The sequence below is a fragment of the Lissotriton helveticus genome, chromosome 7 (assembly GCF_964261635.1).
Source record: "Lissotriton helveticus chromosome 7, aLisHel1.1, whole genome shotgun sequence".
NCBI classification, from domain to species: Eukaryota; Metazoa; Chordata; class Amphibia; order Caudata; family Salamandridae; genus Lissotriton; species Lissotriton helveticus.
In genome coordinates this window covers 1922535871-1922555819 of record NC_136068.1, presented here as the reverse complement: position 1 = coordinate 1922555819, position 19949 = coordinate 1922535871, and the positions used below count along the sequence as shown (strand labels likewise).

General features: G+C 49.2%; 1 protein-coding gene across 1 annotated transcript in view; it reads right to left on the bottom strand.

Moving 5' to 3' along the window:
• Positions 1-7361, bottom strand: part of LOC144767879 (uncharacterized) — a 45155-nt gene extending 37794 nt beyond the window's left edge. The window contains exons 1-2 of the mRNA XM_078651233.1: positions 7246-7361; positions 295-723 (exon numbers count right to left, since the gene is read on the bottom strand). Of these exons, the coding sequence (XP_078507359.1) occupies positions 295-723; positions 7246-7348 (532 nt within the window). The 5' untranslated portion in view covers positions 7349-7361. The remainder of the gene's footprint in view (positions 1-294; positions 724-7245) is intronic.
• Between the last annotated feature and the right edge of the window lie 12588 nt (positions 7362-19949).

The following is a 19949-nucleotide window of genomic DNA, read 5'->3' as shown; positions in this document are numbered from 1 at the left end:
GTTTTGCTTCAGTCAATCACCAAAGTACAGAACCCGCCTGCACATCTCACACAGGCACTCAGCGGTCCTTAATTTGAGCCGGTGGTAGCTGATGGGGCCCACTGGTACTTACTTTTGGTGACCGCCACCTATTTTTCCTCATCTGATTTTTACTGTTATCAAGAGAGCGAAAAACACACTAAGAGGAAATATGAAGGAAGAGAAAGATGGAAAAACCATCACAAAGGGAGAGAGCAGACACGTGTGAGCCAAGTGCCACCGCAAATTCACACGTCGGTGTAGAAAAGCCCTCACCAGGGATCGGGTCCAGGCATCGTCTGCCGCAGCTGGTTTGGCAGCACTTCTCATATTTGGGACATACTGAGTCCTCGCTGCAGCTCTGTGCGGTGACCATCGCACACTCCGGTGCAGAGGTGGGCGGGGTCCCCGGGCTGGTGCAGTTTGGCGCAGTCCCATTGGTTCCATTGGGGCAGTCAGGCGATGGTGTAGGGAGAGTCCCCCCGCTGGTGCAGTTTGGCGCGGTCCCATTGGTTCCATTGGTGCAGTCAGGCGATGGTGTAGGGAGAGTCCCCCCGCTGGTGCAGTTTGGCGCGGTCCCATTGGTCTCATTCACACAAGGAGGAGCTGACGGGGACTGGGTACTCTGGACATCGACTGTGACACTCTCCGCGGGGCACTGCCCGGGCCTCTCCTTGCTTTTTTCATCCACTTCGTTCCACCAGTCTACAGGTAAAGACAAAGAGAGTTGATTATATACTGTCAATGAAACCCAAAAGGGGAGGGCAACCTGCACTGATCTAAGGACTAGCCAGGATCGCTTCTGGAAGAGAGAAGCGAGCATCTCCCTGTAAAGGTGGGATGGAGCCGGGCCCAGGATACAATAAATCATGGGACAGAGTCAACACAAAGCATAAGAAAAGCTCATTTAGAAGTGAGAGTGATGGACACACCCTAGAACAGTGGTCTTCAAACTTTTTGATGCCAATACCCTCCCCGTCAAATGTTTTAGGTGTAAGGACCCCCTCGTGACAAAAAATGTCTAGAACCTGGTACTCCTTATCATTGACAACCATAAATGTTCTCTAGGGAACCGGTCAATCTGTGGTTGCACCTCATTAGTACCAGTTTAACATCCAAATATAGCAATAAGCAACAAAACGGTGACCAGTGCAGCTTTACAAAGGTCCTTCTGCTGAGCGGCAACACCTGTCGCTGCTTTTTAGTAAGATTTGAAGCTTTTGAGTAAAATAGGTTTTTTTTTTTTTTAATCAGCAGGTTATGCAGCAGATGATTGAATATGTGGCAATTGTAGCAAATCTATAACTATGCTAAAATCACTGCGGCTGCACAATCCCAGAATCCCAGTGGCCCTTGGTATAATAGCTGTAATATATGGGCTGCAACTTTATTGCACAGCATCAGAGGAAAACCATACCATATTTCATGGGATGCTGACACCTGGCATTTACATGGAACTGGAGGTTGCTGAACATCAATCATCATAATTAAAACATACAATTTACAATCATTAATGATGAACTGTAAGGTCCAAGTAGGATGCTTTGATTCCAGGGTAGGAAGTGGCCCCTTAATCTTCTTTCATACTGTTTTTCTAAAAAGGTTTTTATTTTTAATTTTATGAAAATAAATGCTTCTATTTTAGCAAAACCCGACTCCTGGTTATATTATTTAGATGCTGTTGTTGACTTCAGTCATGTTTTGGCGGGTCTGGAGGGTCTTGAGAGTCTGAACATGGAGGCGGGGTCACAGGTGTGGTTAAAAACAAAATATTCGATACATTCTTTGGTATTTCCCCATCAGGTAGCTACATTTAAAATAGTGGGCAGCTTCAATGAATAATAAATGCATTTTAAAAGGTTGTTAGTCGGTGGGAAATGGACAATAGTAAATTCTGAAACCTCTATTAGTTAATGCACTGCACAGGTCTGTGTGAAACCAGAGAGCCACAGAATTAAATTGTGATTGGTGCAGTGGAGAATAGTGACTTGTATTTTTTTGCTATGAGGTCATAGCCTGTGACAAAAAGCACTGTGAATATGTAAGTCTTTATTTGATACTTGTATTACACACATTATAAGATCGGCCACTACAAAATGCGCCAAATGTTTTACGACCAAATTGGTGCTTCCAAAATATAGTGTCTTAATTACACGTTCTTTGTGCTGCTGGTGTGTCACTTTTTATGATGCTCTGGTTGCGCAGAGTGCAGACCCATATGTACGAAGCCATGCAAAGTCACTATGCGTGGCTTATCGTGACCTCCTAGATATGGTGTAGTGAGGCAATGCTGCGCAATCCACTGTGTTGCCCTACACTGCGTCAGAGGGTCGTTCCATGGGCGTTGTGGTGGGTTTTCTCACACAACACCCATCCCATAGGTTTTGACACATTCCTACATTTACAAGGATCTGTAAACCTGAGGATGTGTCAAAACTGTACGCCACCCCAGGGGGTGCGTAACGAGGTGAAATATCGTCATTTATCCTCAATTGTTTCATCTCTCTGTGCAGCACCCATAGAAAGAGGAAAAAGCCTCCATGGGTTGTTTTTTTACAGGAAGGTGTGCCTTCCTGCACAAAAACAATCCTGCCAAGAATGCAGACACCCTTGCACCATGGTTCAAGGGTGCCTGCGCTGGCGCTAGGCACCAAATTATGCGCCGGCAGAAAGGACAGGAATGCACTGTATCTTATAAATACGTTCCATTTCTGCCCTTTGAATTGGCGTAGGGCAGTACAGCAAAAATACTTGCGGAGCTGCCCTACGCCTATTCATTGTAAATGAGGCCCATAGATTTTAGAAATACTCAGACCCTATGTAAAGCAATGTTGTTTACATAACTGTCCCTTCAAAACCTTCTCAGGGACAGTAAGCACTATGTAAATACAATGACAATCAAAAGCAAGCACCTCACAGCTCAGTTAACTCTATGCCGTGCCATTCAAAAAGCTTCAAGTGAGTCGATCAATTAAATGCACAGCACCCTTCTGTGCCGTGAAATCTAAGACAAATGCAAAAAGAACACTTGATGGACAGAATGCAGAACAATGTCATACATTCACCCCAGTACAGAGATCTGGGCCTAAATCCATAGTTTTTGTGCTCACCATGCCATTCCAGTTTGGACCCAGCCATATGCAAATCAGTCTTGACCCTGTGCCCCATGGGAACAGTCCAGCCCAAATTTCCTGGCCAGGTCCTCCATGGACTGGAAACAAGCTTCCTAGGACCGGTTTCGGGCTTTTGGCCCTCATCAGCGTGGATAGCTTGACTCCAGTGGCATGGAGAGCACGGGACTTACGTCTGAGCATACCAGTCCCACTCGGGGTGACAAATGCAAAAAGAATAATTGGTGGACAGAATGCAGAACAATGTCATACATTCACCCCAGTACAGAGATCTGGGCTTGTTTCCAATCCAGGGAAGACATGACTTGGCAGTTCAGGCTGGACTGTTCCCATGAGGCACAGGGTCAGACTGATTTGCATATGGCCATGTCTGAACTGGGGTGGCAGAGTGGGCTAAAGAATGATGATAAATTAAACCCAGATCAGTTGACTGGGGGTGAGTGCTTGCAATATTCAACACTCTGTCCATCATCCCGTTTGGTTTTGATTAGTTCGCCCTAAGTTGGCAGGGCATGCCCAGACGTGGGTCCCTTGCTCACTTTGCCACTGGATTCAAGCTAGCCTGGCTGATGAGGGCTGTGAGCCCTAAACCGGTCCTAGGTTGCTTGTTTCCGGTCCAGGGCAGACATGGCTTGGCAGTTTGGGCTGAACTGTTCGCATGAGGCACAGGGTCAGACTGATTTGCATTTAGCCATGTCTGAACTGGGGTGGCGGAGTGACACACTCCGTCCATCATCCCCTTTGTTTTGCTGTGAAATCTAAGACAGGCAGACAGCTAAATGCACCTTTCTACCAGTGTGTTGCTGGCCTGAAAGATATGCAAATGTGCACAACTAGGTAATTTGCAAATGTAAAAAGATTTGCATATTAACTTGTTGTGCACATTTGCATTTCTTTCAGGCCAGCAGCACACTGGTAAAGAGGTGTGTTTAGCTGTCTGCCTGGCTTCCATTTCACAGCACTGGAGAGTCCTTGAGTAACACTCCAGCCATATTGCATTGTCTTTTTTGAAAAAGAAGAGCGCGGCCCCTTCCTATGACTCCACAGTACCCCCTGGGGGTGATGCCCCACAGATTGAAAACCTCTGCCTTAGAACTAGGTCTCTCCATAAATTTGATTTGATTTGATTTGATTTTGGATTTGTAAAGCGCGTAGCTACCCAAGGGCGTCCCAGCGCTGTCGTGTCAGCTTGAAATGCTCCTGAGGGGGAGTTATTGGGGGAAGAGCCAGGTCTTTAGTAGCCTGCGGAATGGCAGCAGGTTAGGTTCTTTACCGGTGCTGAGGGGGAGGCTATTCCAGAGCTTTGGGGCGTTGTATGCGAAGCGGCGCCCACCCGTATGCGCTCCTTTTATTCTAGGGATGCTGGCAAGGAAGAGGGAGTCTGACCTAAGCTGTCTGGTGGATTTGTGGGGTTTGATAAGTGGTTTTAGTATGGAAGGGCCTTTGCCCTGGAGGATTTTGTGAGAGAAGCACAGGGTTTTAAAGGCGATGCGCTCCTGAATGGGAAGCCAGTCGAGAGCTTTGAGGGAGGGTTTAGCAGAGCATCTGGATTTCGTCCCCGTGAGGAGTCTTGCTGCGGCAATCTGAACGTGCTGGAGTTTTTTGATGACAGCTACTGGGGCGCCCAGGTACAGGGCTTTCCCGTAATCCAATCTAAAGATGATGAGGCCCTGGATAAGAATTTTTCTAGACTGGGGGGGATAAGAGGGAGGATTTTCCGGGCAGTTCGCATGAGACCAAAGCATGTGCCGGATGTCTTTCTCGCTTGGGCTCTGAAGTTAAGGTCCTGGTCAAGCCAGATGCCTAGGCTCTTGATTTCTTTTTTTGGTATAGGGGGGCGCCCATGCTGGGTGGCCTGGCGAGAGACTTGGGGAGTTTGTACGGGTCACCTAGGAGCATGATCTCCGACTCCATACAGGGCCTCCTAGGCTCTCATGGGCAATCTGTGTTCTGGAGAAAACACTATGGGCCACATTCAGAGTTTGGTGAGAGGAATGACTGCTTCAAGTCAGTGGTCCTCTCTCCCCCTCAAACTTGCAGCTCCCCCGCTCAGTTTTGAGTCTGCGGGAGGCCATGGCTTCCACCATCCTGGCAGGACACCCTCGATGGCCTCAATCACTTCCTAAGTGTTTACCTGACATTGATCAAAGTTAGTGCATCACAAGGTGCTACACACCTCCATTCCACACAGAGTGTTTATACAACTCTGGTTATAATACATTGAGTGTGCCTGCCACCAAGGCCAATGCCACAATGAGTGTGCCTGCCACCACTGCCAAGGCGACATTGAGTGTGCCCGCCACCACTGCCAATGCCACAATGAGTGTGCCTGCCACCACTGCCAATGCCAAATTGAGTGTGCCTGCCACCACTGCCAAATCCACATTGAGTGTGCCTGCCACCACTGCCAATGCCACATTAAGTGTGCCTGCCACCACTGCCAATGCCACATCAAGCCCTGCATCAGGTGTGCCTTCTTCACAGTAACCATTCTCTCATTCATTGTGATCACCGCTATTGTGACTGTTGTCACACCCTGCATCACAATGCCTGCCTCCTTCATAATCACTATCGTGTCACTGTTTGTCACAACCATTCTTACGACTGCTGGCGAACCCTGCATCACAATATCTGACTTATTTACAGTCGCAATTGTGTCACTCATTGTTGTGACCACGCTTGTGACTGCTGGCAAACCCCGCATCACAATCTCTGCCTCCTTTACAGTCATCATTGTGTCATTCATTGTTGTGACCGCTCTCGTGGCTTCCGTCAAATCTTTTATTCCAGTCTCAGTTACCATTGACTCACTCTTTGTCGTGACCATTCTTGTGACTTTTGTCATGCCATGCACCACAGTGGGTGCTTTCTTTACAATCACCATAGTGTCATTCTTTGTTGTGAATATTCTTGTGACTGATGGCAAACTGTGCATCACAATGTCAATCATCATTGTGTCATTTATTGTTGTGACAACTCACGTAGCATCTGTGAAAACCTGCATCACAATGTCTGCCTCCTTTACAGTCACCATTTGTTGTGACTATAATTGTGGCTTTTGTCATGCCATGCATCACAATGGCTGCCTCCTTTACAGCCACCATTTTGATTGTTGTCACCACTTTTGTGACTCCTGTCAAACCATGCATCATAATAGCTGACTCCTTTACAGTCACCATCGTGTCACTCATTGTTGTGACTAGGCCTGGGCAGTAAATTCCGTTCCGCTCGCGGAATTTGGGTCATTTTGCGTTTGGCGGAGAACGCAAAATTGCCCAAAAATTCCGCGATCAGTGGCTTAGCGGAATTTTCTGCTTGTTCGCACTTTCAAAATGCGTGTTCGTGAAATATCTCTCCCTGAGCACGCAAACAGCATTTGCGAACAGAAAAAAAGCATCGTGAGCGGGCGGAACAAGCATTTTCCGCCCACCTCTAGTTGTGACCATTCTTGTGACTACTGTCAAACCATGCATCACAATGGCTGACTCCTCTACAGTCATCATTGTGTCACTCATTGTCAAGACCACTCTTGTGACTGCTGTCAAACCATGCATCCCATTGGCTGCCTCCTTTACAGTCATCATTTTGATTGTCATCAACAATATTGTTCCTCCGGTCAAACCATGAACCATAATGGCGGCATCCTTTACAGTTGCCATTGTGTCACTCATTGTCGTCACCATTATTGTGACTCCTGTCAAAACATGAATCACAATAGCTGCCTCCTTTACAGTCACCATCTTCTCAGACTGCTGTCTAGCTTTGCGTCATGATTTGCGTGTTGTGGTCCCACACTATCACATCATTTATCAAGACCATTTCTGTGACCGCTGTCGAGCCTTGCATCAAGAACTCTATGAAGAGCTCGGCTGGGCCTGTGCTCTGGGGCCACCTTCCCAGCATCAAATGCTGGAGTAAATGCATGTACTCACTCCTACTGGGTTCCTCACTGGGGCTGGAGTAAATTCATGCACTCACCCCCACTAGGTTCCTAGCTGGGGCTGGAGTACAATTTTCCACTGGGTTCTTCACTAGCGCTGGAGTAAATTCCTCCACTGGGTTCCTCACTGGGGCTGGAGTAAATTCATGCACTCACCTCCACTAGGTTCCTCACTCTGCTCCTCCTCGTGCTCCCAGGGGTGGCCGTGAGCCAGACCGACCACCAGGACCACCAGGGATAGTGCTAGAATCTTCTGCATGGTGGTGGTATCTCTGGTCTTCTGGCCTGTGAAGGAGCTCAGATCCATATACTTGCTGTGTCCAGTGGCTGATCCTATTTATGGCCAGCCACCCTCTACCACCCCTGCCTCTTCACCTCTCCCCTTACACCCCGCGGGGTACGGTAACTGCAAGCCCCAGCTCCATGGAAGGGTGCTCCGGTTACAGAACATCTTCTGTCTCTTGCAACAAATCTTCAGGCTTCACAATGGACCTCAGTCCTCGCCCTGGACTCTGTGTCTTGTCTTTTTGGCTGATAAGTGATGTAAACCTGCCCCACCAGGACAACCTGAGAGGAGAGGGGGTGTGAGTCAGAGAAAAACACACACCTGGGGGGAACCCGAGAACCTTTGTGAAGTGACCAGGACTTCAAGTTCTACAAGTACACAATGGCTTGAGGTGTTTCTTTCACAGGCTCTGACTTTTGTGTCTGAGGAACAGAACAATGTGATAATGGATGTAAAAGGTGTGAGGAAGGGAGGGGTGGCTAGGGCCAGAACATCGTTTATAGAAAGAGATGTGCGGGCCGGGCACGTGGCACACCTGTGCCAGGTACTGAGAATTCAGCTCCCCACCCCCAAGCCATCACCTCATCTCCTTGCTGGCACAGGGCAGGTCCAGATATCCTATTACATCTTTTCAGTTCACCAATGCCAGCTGATGGTGCCTATTAGGAGAAATATTTCATCCTCATAAGATGAACTGGAAGTAACCCCATGACCGTGGGCTGGCTGAGGATGGCTCGGATTCCTGCAGGATGAATCGCAGAGTGCCTTCGTGCTCCAACCCCTTCCAATGCTGCCAAATGTAAATGCAAATAGCAATTTTAAAGGTGCACCCTTTATGGGCAGTCAATTTTGACAGCACAGCTGTTAACAAGACAAGTCGCTGACCATCAGGATAGACTGGGCTTTGGGTACGGCCGAAGTCAACCATTGGCTGTCTTCAAACAGGCTCTTGTAGCCATTGGCTTGAGTTTGACAACCATGTCTGGGTACATTCGTCATGTTTCAAGTTGATTTTATTTATGATTACGGGACTCCGAAGAGATCCTATGACAAAAGGATGGAACAATAATAAGGGCTTGGTGGGTCCAACGTACACGCCCTAAAGGAACTTAAACAGAGAAAGGAGTACGAAGTTCCTCGGTGTAGTACATGATCACAGAACAAATGTCATACTTAGACAAGTGAGTTACAGGAAGTGAAGGAGGGGGATTCCTCCTTTCGGAACTAGGGCTCTCAATTACCCAGCAAGCTAGGTGTCATGCTTCAGCATTTGAGCCTGCTCCTCATCGGTCCAGCACTGCAATGCCCGACAGGCACCCTTAAAGGGGCTCTTTATTAGAGATCTTCTGTTCCTTGCCATAAGGGTGCATGCGGGTGTGTGGGGCCTAGTTATGTGTAGATGTATGTTAGAAGTGTAGTAAAATAGGTGAGGGTGTCCTCTAATGCTACTGCTTTATTCTGTGAGGGACCCTGCCTAAGTAAAATGAAAGGGGAGGGGTACCTAGAATTGTTCTTTATTGAGACAACTTGCGTACCCTACTCCCTACAGGTCAACATGTTTCTCGCCTGTGAGGAGGAAACAGTGAGGGGAAGGACGCTTACCGAACTGACCTCAAAGGGGGGGCCAGCATCGCGGGTGCTGCCTCCAAGACCCGTCCATACTCCTCTCATCTGTTTTCACAGGAGCGCGTCGACAGGCATATCCCGGAAGCACCGCCTACCCAAACCGGAACAGAAACCCAGGGACCAATAAGAGACAGGTGGATGAGGAAAGGAGGCGCGGAAAGTATTCGGACAGAAGAATGAAGATGCCGAGGTGGTGTAGCCGAGAGCAGCAGAGAAGACGCGGGACCCTAGAGCAGCAGAGAAGACGCGGGACCCGAGAGCAGCAGAGAAGACGCGGGACCCGAGAGCAGCAGAGAAGACGCGGGACCCAAGAGCAGCAGAGAAGACGCGGGACCCGAGAGCAGCAGAGAAGACGCGGGACCCGAGAGCAGCAGAGAAGACGCGGGACCCGAGAGCAGTAGGGAAGACGCGGGACCCGAGAAAGAAGACGCGGGACCCGACCTACCAGAAGAAGGCGAGGAAAGCTGGTTCGAGGACTGGTGGTGTCCGGAGGATGCTGGGGAGCGGCCGTGACTCAGGAGAGTTACGGCGGGAGCCGGTGAGTACATACGGCTCGGGGTTGCTAAGAAAGGGAGGGGAGGGGAGAAACGGGAGGGAGAACCAACAGGAGGAATAGAGTGAATGGGAGGGTCACACAGGCGAATGTAACTCTTCTCGTTAAGACCTATGCCATTCAAAGTTAAACGAATACTGAAAGCAAGTACCTCTAAGTTGAGAATTGCGCACTTTTCCTTTTCCTATATCCTAGGCACTAAAGACCTCTTTAACCACTCCTTTTATCCTCGGTTTTCTTTGGGGCTATGAGCCTATTCTGTTGACATATGCGGGCACCAATGAACTAAATAGAACACCATGATGTGGTGAAGGCAGACTTGACCCGAATAGCAACAGAACCCTTTTCTGACGGCTCCTTTGTTTTCTTTTTCTCCTCCTATGAGCCTCCGGGGAAACCATCCCGGTCCAGAGGAATCAAAGTGCAAGACAACATCGTTGCCCTTATCAACCCCCTCCAGCTCACAGGAGGCCTCAGAAGAAGACGACCACCCGGGACCCTCAGTCCATCCACCTACCAACCCTCTTCTTATTAATAAACCACTTTTTGTTAAACCCCTGATACAGCCTCCACGCCTGTTTATCAAACCCGCACTCCCACAAGTGGTGTCAGAAGTGGGATTTGAAGGCGAAATGGAGGCTGCCCTAGAAAGATGGCTGGAAACCAAGAACATTTGGGTAAAGTCATGGAACGCTTTTTGACTGTAGTAGAGGAAGATCGGAGTAAATTGCAACAGGTACTTACCGGACAGGGGCAAACCCATGGAGCCGCTATGGATAAACTCACTGAAGCCCTAGGGCAACAACGAGGCCCCACCACCTTGCGATCTGTAGTGCTACAGCGGTATGTAGCTGGGGAAGATCCCAATTTTTTTTTCAGTAACTTTGAGCGAATGGCAACTGTGGCCTCATGGCCTGCCGACAAATGGGGCCAATATCTGGGACCTCTTCTATCTGGGGAGTTGCAAGCAGCCTACCAGGCAGCCACCCTACAAGGGGCGGTTCCCTATGCAGAGATAAAAAAATGCATTTTGGAAAGATTAGGAATAGAAGATGAGACATATAGATTGAAGCTAAGACAAATGAAAGAAGGACCTCAGGAGACTCCTCGCGCCTTATACTTCAGGGTGAAGGACATGGTGGACCGTTGGCTTAAACTAGCGACTACTGATGAGGATGGAATTATGGCTAAGATTTACCTTGAGCAATATTTGACTTCTCTTCACCCACCCATTCAACGCTGGGTCTGACAGGAAGCTAACCTTACTTTGGAAACAGCAGTAGAGATAGCCAGTGCATATAACAGGGCACAAGACTTTCAAAAGGGAAGGGAAGAAGCTATGGGGAAAACAGGGGGACATGCATCCCATCGCCCATCCAGACCCCCATTGACCAAGAAACCCGAACCTCTGGCTCTAGTTCCCAGTTCCCCATTGCCTAGTATCCCGTTTATTCGACCTCCTACAACAGGACCACAGTGTTTCCAATGTGGCGGGATGGGGCATATAGCTAGGTTTTGTCCACAAAAAGAGGAGCCCATGGAAATAGGGATGGCCCGTAACTACTACTGTTCTCCCCCAGAAAGGAAATTGCCTCCGTATAAATGTACCGTCTCTGTAAATGGACAACCTGTTACCGCTTTAGCTGACACGGGGTGCTTGCACAGTGTAGTCAGACCCCAAGACCTTGGTAATAGTATAGGTCCCATAGAGGGAATGGTAGCTATCAAATGTGTACATGGTGACACCAAACCATACCCCACTGCCAAGGTACTCATACAACACCCTCAAGATTCAGGGACATCATTAACTGTGGGACTGATACCCCGTCTACCCGAACAAGCGATTTTAGGCAATGATTACGCCAAACTACCACAGTTGTTACAGGAGTCCTCTTCGGTGGAAGACGCGTGGTTAGCATCAGCTCCGTTCTCCCAAGAGACAGACAGGGAATGGTCGTCTTCTAAACCCAGGAAAAGCCGAAGACAGAGAAGAGCTGAAAAAGGGAGAGACCCCCTTGTACTGCCCGTCACTCCAGTAGAGAACCCATGGGAGACAGACAGAAATTTCCATGCTGCGCAGCGAGAGGATCCTGTACTACAGGAAGCCTAGAACAAGGCACTTGAGGAGGAAGACCCACAACATGTAGGTCCTTATTTTTTTTATTAAGAATGGCTTGTTGTATAGGAAAGGTAATCCTGACCAAAAGGCACAGTTGTTAGTTCCAGAACCATTTCGAGAGAAAGTGTTGTATCTTGCTCATAGTCATCTTTTAGGAGGTCATTTTGGAGCTGACAAAACAGAGAAAACTATCTTAGAAAAATTCTACTGGCCAGGCATTTATCATCAAGTGAAAAGATATGGCAAGGAATGTCCAATTTGTCAACGGCATAGCCGTTATCACCCTCCACGGGCGCCTTTGCTACCCCTTCCTATTATCGATGAACCTTTCTGTCGAGTTGGCATGGATATAATCGGACCCTTGTTACCCTCTAGAAGCGGGTGTAGATATGTACTTGTCATAGTTGACTACGCCACCCGCTTTCCCGAGGCGATACCACTCCGCCGACCGGACACAGCCAACATTGCCAAGGCTATGATCAGTGTTTTCTCTAGGATGGGTTTCCCAAAAGAGATCTTGACTGATCAAGGGACCCCCTTTGTCTCCAAAATAATGAAAGACATATGTATTCAGTTAGGAGTAAAACAAATTAGAATGGCTGCATATCACCCCCAAACTGATGGTTTGGTTGAAAGATATAACGCCACTATTAAAGTAACCCTAAAGAAATTACTGGACCTAGAAGCCCGGAGATGGGAGGACATCCTTCCTTTGGCTTTATTCGCCATTAGATGTAAGGAACAGAAAAGTACAGGGTACTCTCCTTTTGAGTTATTGTACGGACATAAGCCTCGCACATTGCTTGATATGGCCCAGGAACAGTGGGAAACAACAAAATGACACAAAACCCATTCCTGCCTATGTCTCAAACCTAAAAACGCATTTGAGGCAAATAAGAGACATTGTCAGAAACAATCTAGAAAACGCACAGACAGCCCAAAAGAAACAATACGACAAAGGTGCTAAACTAAGAACTTTTCAAGTGGGAGACCTTGTGTTACTTATGATGGCATCCTCAGATCAAAAACTATTAGGGCAGTGGCAGGGACCCTATAAAGTACTCCAACAAATCACTCCGGTAACCTATAGCATAGAAATAGACAGCAACAAAAAATCATCTCAAATCTATCATGTGAATTTACTAAAAAAAATGGGAAGGGCCTGTTCCAGTGTCAGTCCATAGTGTAGAACCACAGGATCCGCTGTTCTATCAGTGTATTGATCCCGAGTTACCCTGTTCTTTGAGGGAGAATTTGACCAAAGTGTTAAAACCCCTGGACACTGTCTTTTCCACGACCCCAGGGAGAACCACTCTTATTGACCACACCATTAAAACCCCACCAGGTAAGCGGGTAAGACTAAGACCATACCGCATTCCTGAATCTCGCCGTCTGACTATAAGGGAGGAAATACAAAAGATGTTACAGATGGATATTATATGACCATCCAAAAGCGAATGGAACTCTCCCATTGTGCTAGTACCGAAGCCTGATGGGTCGGTGAGATTTTGTATTGACTTTAGAGAAGTAAACAAAATATCTGAATTTGATACATATCCCCTTCCACGTGTGGATGAAATGGTGGAAAGAATAGGGCGAGCTAAGTATATTAGTACCCTGGATTTATGTAAAGGGTACTGGCAGATACCTCTAAGAAAAGACGACAGGGAAAAAACGGCCTTCTCAACCCCTGATGGGTTATACCAGTTTAAGATGTTACCTTTTGGCTTACATGGGGCGCCGGCAACATTTCAAAGAGCCATGAACATGATATTGAGACCTCATGATACATTCGCTGGGGCATATATCGATGACATTGTGATAATAGCGACACCTGGGAACAACATTTGTTACATCTCTGTCAAGTCATTCAAACACTAGGATCACATGGGTTGAAAATCAATCCTGCTAAGAGTCATTTGGCTGCTCAAACGGTTAAGTATTTAGGATACCTATTGGGAGAAGGAGTCATAAGACCACAGACGTCCAAATTATCGGCCATTTCACAGATTCCTTTTCCCAAAACCAAAAAGGACTTAAGAGCCTTTCTGGGGCTGTTAGGGTATTATAGAAGGTTTATCCCTAGGTTTTCACAAATGGCATCCCCCCTAACCGATCTACTTAAAAAAAACAGCAGAACAGAAGCGATATTGCAATCACCTTCTACTGAAGTAAGGCGCTCTTTTGAGTCTCAAAAAAAAATCCCTAACTTCTGAGTCTGTCCTGATCAGCCCTGACTATTCCAGACCCTTCATTTTGCAAACAGACGCCTCAGATCAAGGTTTAGGTGCTGTTTTATCCCAAGACACCCCACAAGGAGAAAAGCCGATTTTGTATATCAGCCGGAAGCTCTTCCACGAGAGAGGAATTATACTACAATTGAGAAAGAGGCCCTCGCTATCAAGTGGGCTATAGAGACCTTGAGGTATTATCTGGAAGGAAGAGAGTTCACCCTTTTCACCGATCACGCCCCGTTGGAATGGTTAGCAAGGAACAAGGGTCACAACGAGAGGGTCACAACGAGAGGGTACTGAGATGGTTTCTCTCTCTACAACCATATAGGTTCAATACTAAACACAGAAAAGGACAAGAGCAAGGGAATGCTGATTATTTGTCTAGATATCCTCAGGATACCGACCCTAGAAGAAAGACAGCAAGGGAAAGGGGATGTGAAGAGGAGACAGTGAGGGGAAGGATGCTTACCGAACTGACCTCAAAGGGGGGGCCAACATCGCGGGTGCTGCCTCTGAGACCCCGACAGGCATAACCCGGAAGCACCGCCTACCCAAACCGGAACAGAAACCCAGGGACCAATAAGAGACAGGTGGATGAGGAAAGGAGGCGCGGAAAGTATTCGGACAGAAGAATGAAGACGCCGAGGTGGTGTAGCCGAGAGCAGCAGAGAAGACGCGGGACCCGAGAGCAGCAGAGAAGACGCGGGACCCGAGAGCAGCAGAGAAGACGCGGGACCCGAGAGCAGCAGGGAAGATGCGGGACCCGAGAGCAGTAGGGAAGACGCGGGACCCGAGAAAGAAGACACGGGACCCGACCTACCAGAAGAAGGCGAGGAAAGCTGGTTCGAGGACTGGTGGTGTCCGGAGGATGCTGGGGAGCGGCCGTGACTCAGGAGAGTTACGGCGGGAGCCGGTGAGTACATACGGCTCGGGTTGCTAAGAAAGGGAGGGGAGGGGAGAAATGGGAGGGAGAACCAACGGGAGGAATGGGAGGGTCACACAGGCGACTGCAACTCTTCTCGTTAAGACCTATGCCATTCAAAGTTAAACGAATACTGAAAGCAAGTACCTCTAAGTTGAGAATTGCGCACTTTTCCTTTTCCTATATCCTAGGCACTAAAGACCTCTTTAACCACTCCTTTTATCCTCGGTTTTCTTTGGGGCTATGAGCCTATTCTGTTGACATATGCGGGCACCAACGAACTAAATAGAACACCATGGTGTGGTGAAGGCAGACTTGACCCCAATAGCAACAGAACCCTTTTCTGACGGCTCCTTTGTTTTCTTTTTCTCCTCCTATGAGCCTCCGGGGAAACCATCCCGGTCCAGAGGAATCAAAGTGCAAGACAACATTGTTGCCCTTATCAACCCCCTCCAGCTCACAGGAGTCCTCAGAAGAAGACGACCACCCGGGACCCTCAGTCCATCCACCTACCAACCCTCTTCTTATTAATAAACCACTTTTTTTTAAACCCCTGATACAGCCTCCACGCCTGTTTATCAAACCCGCACTCCCACATCGCCCTATAATTGTCAGTGATCAAACAGCGATTCTTCAACACCGTGCAATATTTAGAATGAAAAAACTATCTACAAGTGAGTGGTAAGTTGCTTTGCTACCTACCACCGGCTGTACCCTAGGGATTCATCCTCTAGGGTAATCTGGCATCCTGTAATCAAAAAGAAAAAGAGAACATGCAGTATTCCACATAAATAACACATTAGGCAATGGGGTGGTGTTCATTATATTTGGTTTAAAAGAAAAAAGGCTGTGTCCCAAGTAGTACATCACAATTGTTGATGACACCAAAGAAAACTCAGCGTGACTTGTTTAAAATCCATTAAGAGCAAATGGTGACAGCACCCACACGGTGAGTGTAGTTGAACTCACCTAACTGAGTTTAGACTTATGCCTCATCAGGTGCAGCGGATTTAGACACCCAAAGTTAGTGTCTCTGTAGAATGTAGAGAGGATACAAATACACAGAAGTAAGCGATGGTACTCGAAGTTAAAAATGTAATTTTAGGGGGGCGTGGCTAGCAGCCAAGCATGGCGGCAGCCTAGAAGACCAGCTCCGGCAGACGAAGCTGCCTCTCCATTAATCCGTACCATTATCCGTGGCTGTATCAGACCTCAGTCGGAGGAACCGAAGGCCCGGGACCGGGCGGCACAAGTGGCGAGTATCCGGATGAGAATTGGACACCGGGTGACGGAGATATGACCGACTGTCTGCGAGACCCGAGCACGGGCCGGTAACCAGGGAGCCCAGTGATTAGAAGCGCCAACCGGAAGTGAGACCTGGCCGGCAGAAGTGGACCGGAAGTGGCCGAGGACCCGGGAACGGCGTCGGGAGAGTCCAGCTGACGTTTAATATCTCCCCTGTAGTGCCCGTGTCAAGATCCGACGGACGCAGTGCGTCTGGAAGGCCCCCCCCCCTCCCACGCCAGAACTGGAGGGACAACGCGCCTGAGTGGCGCCTGGAGGTAACACCGTAAAGCGGACCGGGGGGGCAGCGGTGCACGAAGGGACACATGAGACGCCGACCGTTTATTAACTGACCCCAGGCCTGGGAAACATTGGTGTCACGCCTTGCTACGCAACGTTGGCCCGCTCCAAAACCACTAGAGGCGGCCAAGGACGTGAGTGTCCCCAATTACAACCGGACACTGCTTGATACAGCCCGGGGGCTCCACGCATTACCGCGGCTGCGACTCTGAGGGATGGGGGACGCGGGGGGGGTGCGATTGGAGGGGACGGACCACCGAGGCTCCAGCTTCATAGAGTCCCAGATACAGACCCTCATCTGATTTGAACTGGTGGCCTGACTTAAGCACTACAACTGTACCACAGGCTGGACCACAACCGAGACTGGTCCGCCCCCTCCCCCCTCTCCATAGTCTGTCCTTACTACAGGCTAACTATATAAACAACTAACTGACCAATACTAGACGTCATGGCGGGAAAAGGTTCCAAAGGCGGCGCAACGCAAACACGCATCGAACGCTACACATGTGATAAAACCGCGTCCCCTCCAGCAGACGGAAGGCATGCCTCCGGAAAAACGATGGATGGCGCGGGGACTAAAAAAGCGACACTAGACGACGTGATGCGAGCGCTTACGCAAGTCCAAACCACGGTAGGCTCAATCTCTACCGAAATAACCCTTATCAGAGCGGATCTCCACAAAATGGCTGAAAAGGTGGGTTCGCTGGAACTGGTTACGAAATCACTGGTGGAGGATGTCTCGGAACTTCAGACGGCGATGGAGAAAATAACGGCAGAAAATAAAATGCTAAAGGAAAAGCTCGATGACCAGGAATGGCGCTCTAGAAGGAACAATATACGAATTCTTGGAGTTCCTGAATCGGAAGGAACTAGAGCTACTGATCTCTTCGTGGAAGAAGTAATCCAGTCACAACTCCAACCCAAAGGACTGTCGGCGTTCTTCTCGGTTGAAAGAGCACACAGAGTACCGGGTGGCCAACCAAAACCCGGGGCGCCTCCGAGGCCTATCCTGGCAAGACTGTTTAACTTCCGAGATAGAGATGCCATTCTGCAGGCGGCGCGGGTGTCCCCCCCTGTGAAGATTCAGAACTCCACGCTGGCCTTCTTCCCAGACTACACGGCGGAAGTGGCCCGGAAAAGAAAGACGTTTCTGGACGTAAAACAGGAGCTCAGGAAGAGAGAGATCCAATATTCCATGTTGTTCCCGGCTAAACTGCGTGTGGTGGCGGAAAACAGAACGAACGTGTTTTTTTGATAATCCGGAGGTGGCCCGGGACTGGCTGGACGGCTGGCGGCCTGCCTCTAAACCCCGCCGCGTGGGACGAACAAAAAAGGGCCCGAATGTAAGGGATCAAGAAGACGTCCGAACAGAGGGACCGGAAGACGAAAGACGCTCGCCAATGAGAGACAGTGCGACTGGGACTCTGGAGGAACAAGATTAATAACCCGGAAGATACAAGACACCCCTTGTTTATTATTAATGTGACTGCCGCTCTAGCTGCCATGGACACTGGGCTGTGGACCTCTGCAGAGGGTATGAGGGGTCGCTGACTCCGGAGTACTCTTCACCCCCAACGAGCAAGTAACTCTGTGTTTCTTTTTGGGTGGGGTCAGGCACTCTGCTAAATTGGGGTGGCGGGCAGTTCTGAGTCCGTGTAGCAGGGGAGCATGGAGGGGGGGAGTTCAGGGATTAGGGGGAATGGCAATGTTTAACTGTTTGAAATGTTTAACTCTACAGAATGCACAAAAGGCAGCAATAGTCACAGTACGCCGTAGATTACACACAGGCCAGGCCGGCGATTGCCCGGGGAGGGAAGACCCATCTCTGCATGCGAGTGAGTGCGTCCGTGGGGGTGGGTGCAACACAGATACACTGACACTACACCCTGTCGGACTCATGTATGTATTTGTAGGCACACAATGGCACACATGTCACAGTCCGATACCGTAGTAGACAGTCCTGACACGGGGCCAGTGCCACCGTTGCAATTAATGTCCTGGAATGACAGAGGTCTGGGAGACAAGGTGAAGAGAGGGTTGGTGCTCCAGAGTATCAAAAGGATGAATCAAGACTTGGTCCTCCTTCAGGAAACTCATCTAGTGGGAGCGGCCAGCAAGGCTCTGGATAGACGAGGGTACCGCATGATAGTACACTCAGACTTCACGTCAGGGTCCAGGGGAACGGGCATTTGGATGAAGAAGACATCCCGATTCATTTTACAGACTACTAAGACTGACGCTCATGGCCGCTTTGCAGCAGCATGTGGACAGTGAGAGGGAACATCCCTTAACGTGGTGTCTGTCTATATCCCACCAGCGCTACATGCGGCCGCACTTCCGGACCTAGGAAGGTTCCTGTTAGAGCTCCCTGACGGAGATCTAGTGGTGGGAGGAGACTTTAATGCGGTGGCTGATGCTGCGCGAGATAGGTTCCCGGCTCGGGCGCCCACTTCCGGTCCGTCCCGATTCGGTGAGTTCCTAGAAGCACAGGGTCTGGTAGATATATGGCGGTGTCTGCACCCCGAGGTTCAGCAATACTCTTATTATTCAGCCGTTCACAACTGCCTGTCCCGTATTGACTATTTCCTTACACTGGGGGACGGCCGACTCACGATTACTGATGTGAAGATAGGGCCCCGAGGTATCTCAGATCACTCCCCTTTGACGATGAACCTGACATGCTCGGCGATAGCCCACAGGAGAATCTACCCAATTTACCCGGGGTATCTTAAGGTACCTCACATCCGTAAAGATCTGAAAAGAGCGACTAGATACTATTTTTCGGAGAATTCAGACTCAGTGGCCTCCCCGACGACCCTCTGGGAAGCGTACAAAACAGTGTTAGGGGGGGCAGGCGATCGCAACAATAGCGGGACACAAGCGCTCACAAAAGCTGGAGCTGTTGAATCTGGAATTGAAGCTAGAACAAGCAAATGCGGCCCATATGGCACACCCGTCAGAGGACACACTTCACTCACTCCACCTTTGCCAGCAGTTACACGATGATCTCCTCAGGCGACAAACACTAGACAATATTGAGGCGACCGCACATAGGGTATATGATATAGGGGACAAGGCCAGTAAACTACTAGCATGGCTAGATTAAAAAAAAGAGGGCACTAGGCACATTTTGCAACTGAAGGACTCAGAAGGGGTACTTCACTCACGTCCCTCTAAGATTATAGAAATCTTAGCTGACCACTTCCAAGATGTCTACACCCCTAGAGACATAGTTACGGCTGAAGAGGCAATGTCGGCGCTTCAGGATGCGCGGGTCGAGACTCTACCGCCGGAGGCGGTGACTGATCTAGAGGCGGACCTGACGGAGGATGAGATTCGAGCGGCGATTAGCGCATTGCGCACAGGCAAGGCGCTGGGCCCTAATGGGATCCCGATTGAGTGGTTCCAGGCTATGACGGACACCCTGAGCTCTCCTCTGCTGGCCATGTTCACGGAGTGCCGGGAGGTGGGGACTCTACCCCTGGATCAACGGGTGGCAACCATAGTGGCCATCCCAAAACCAGGTAAACCGCCCA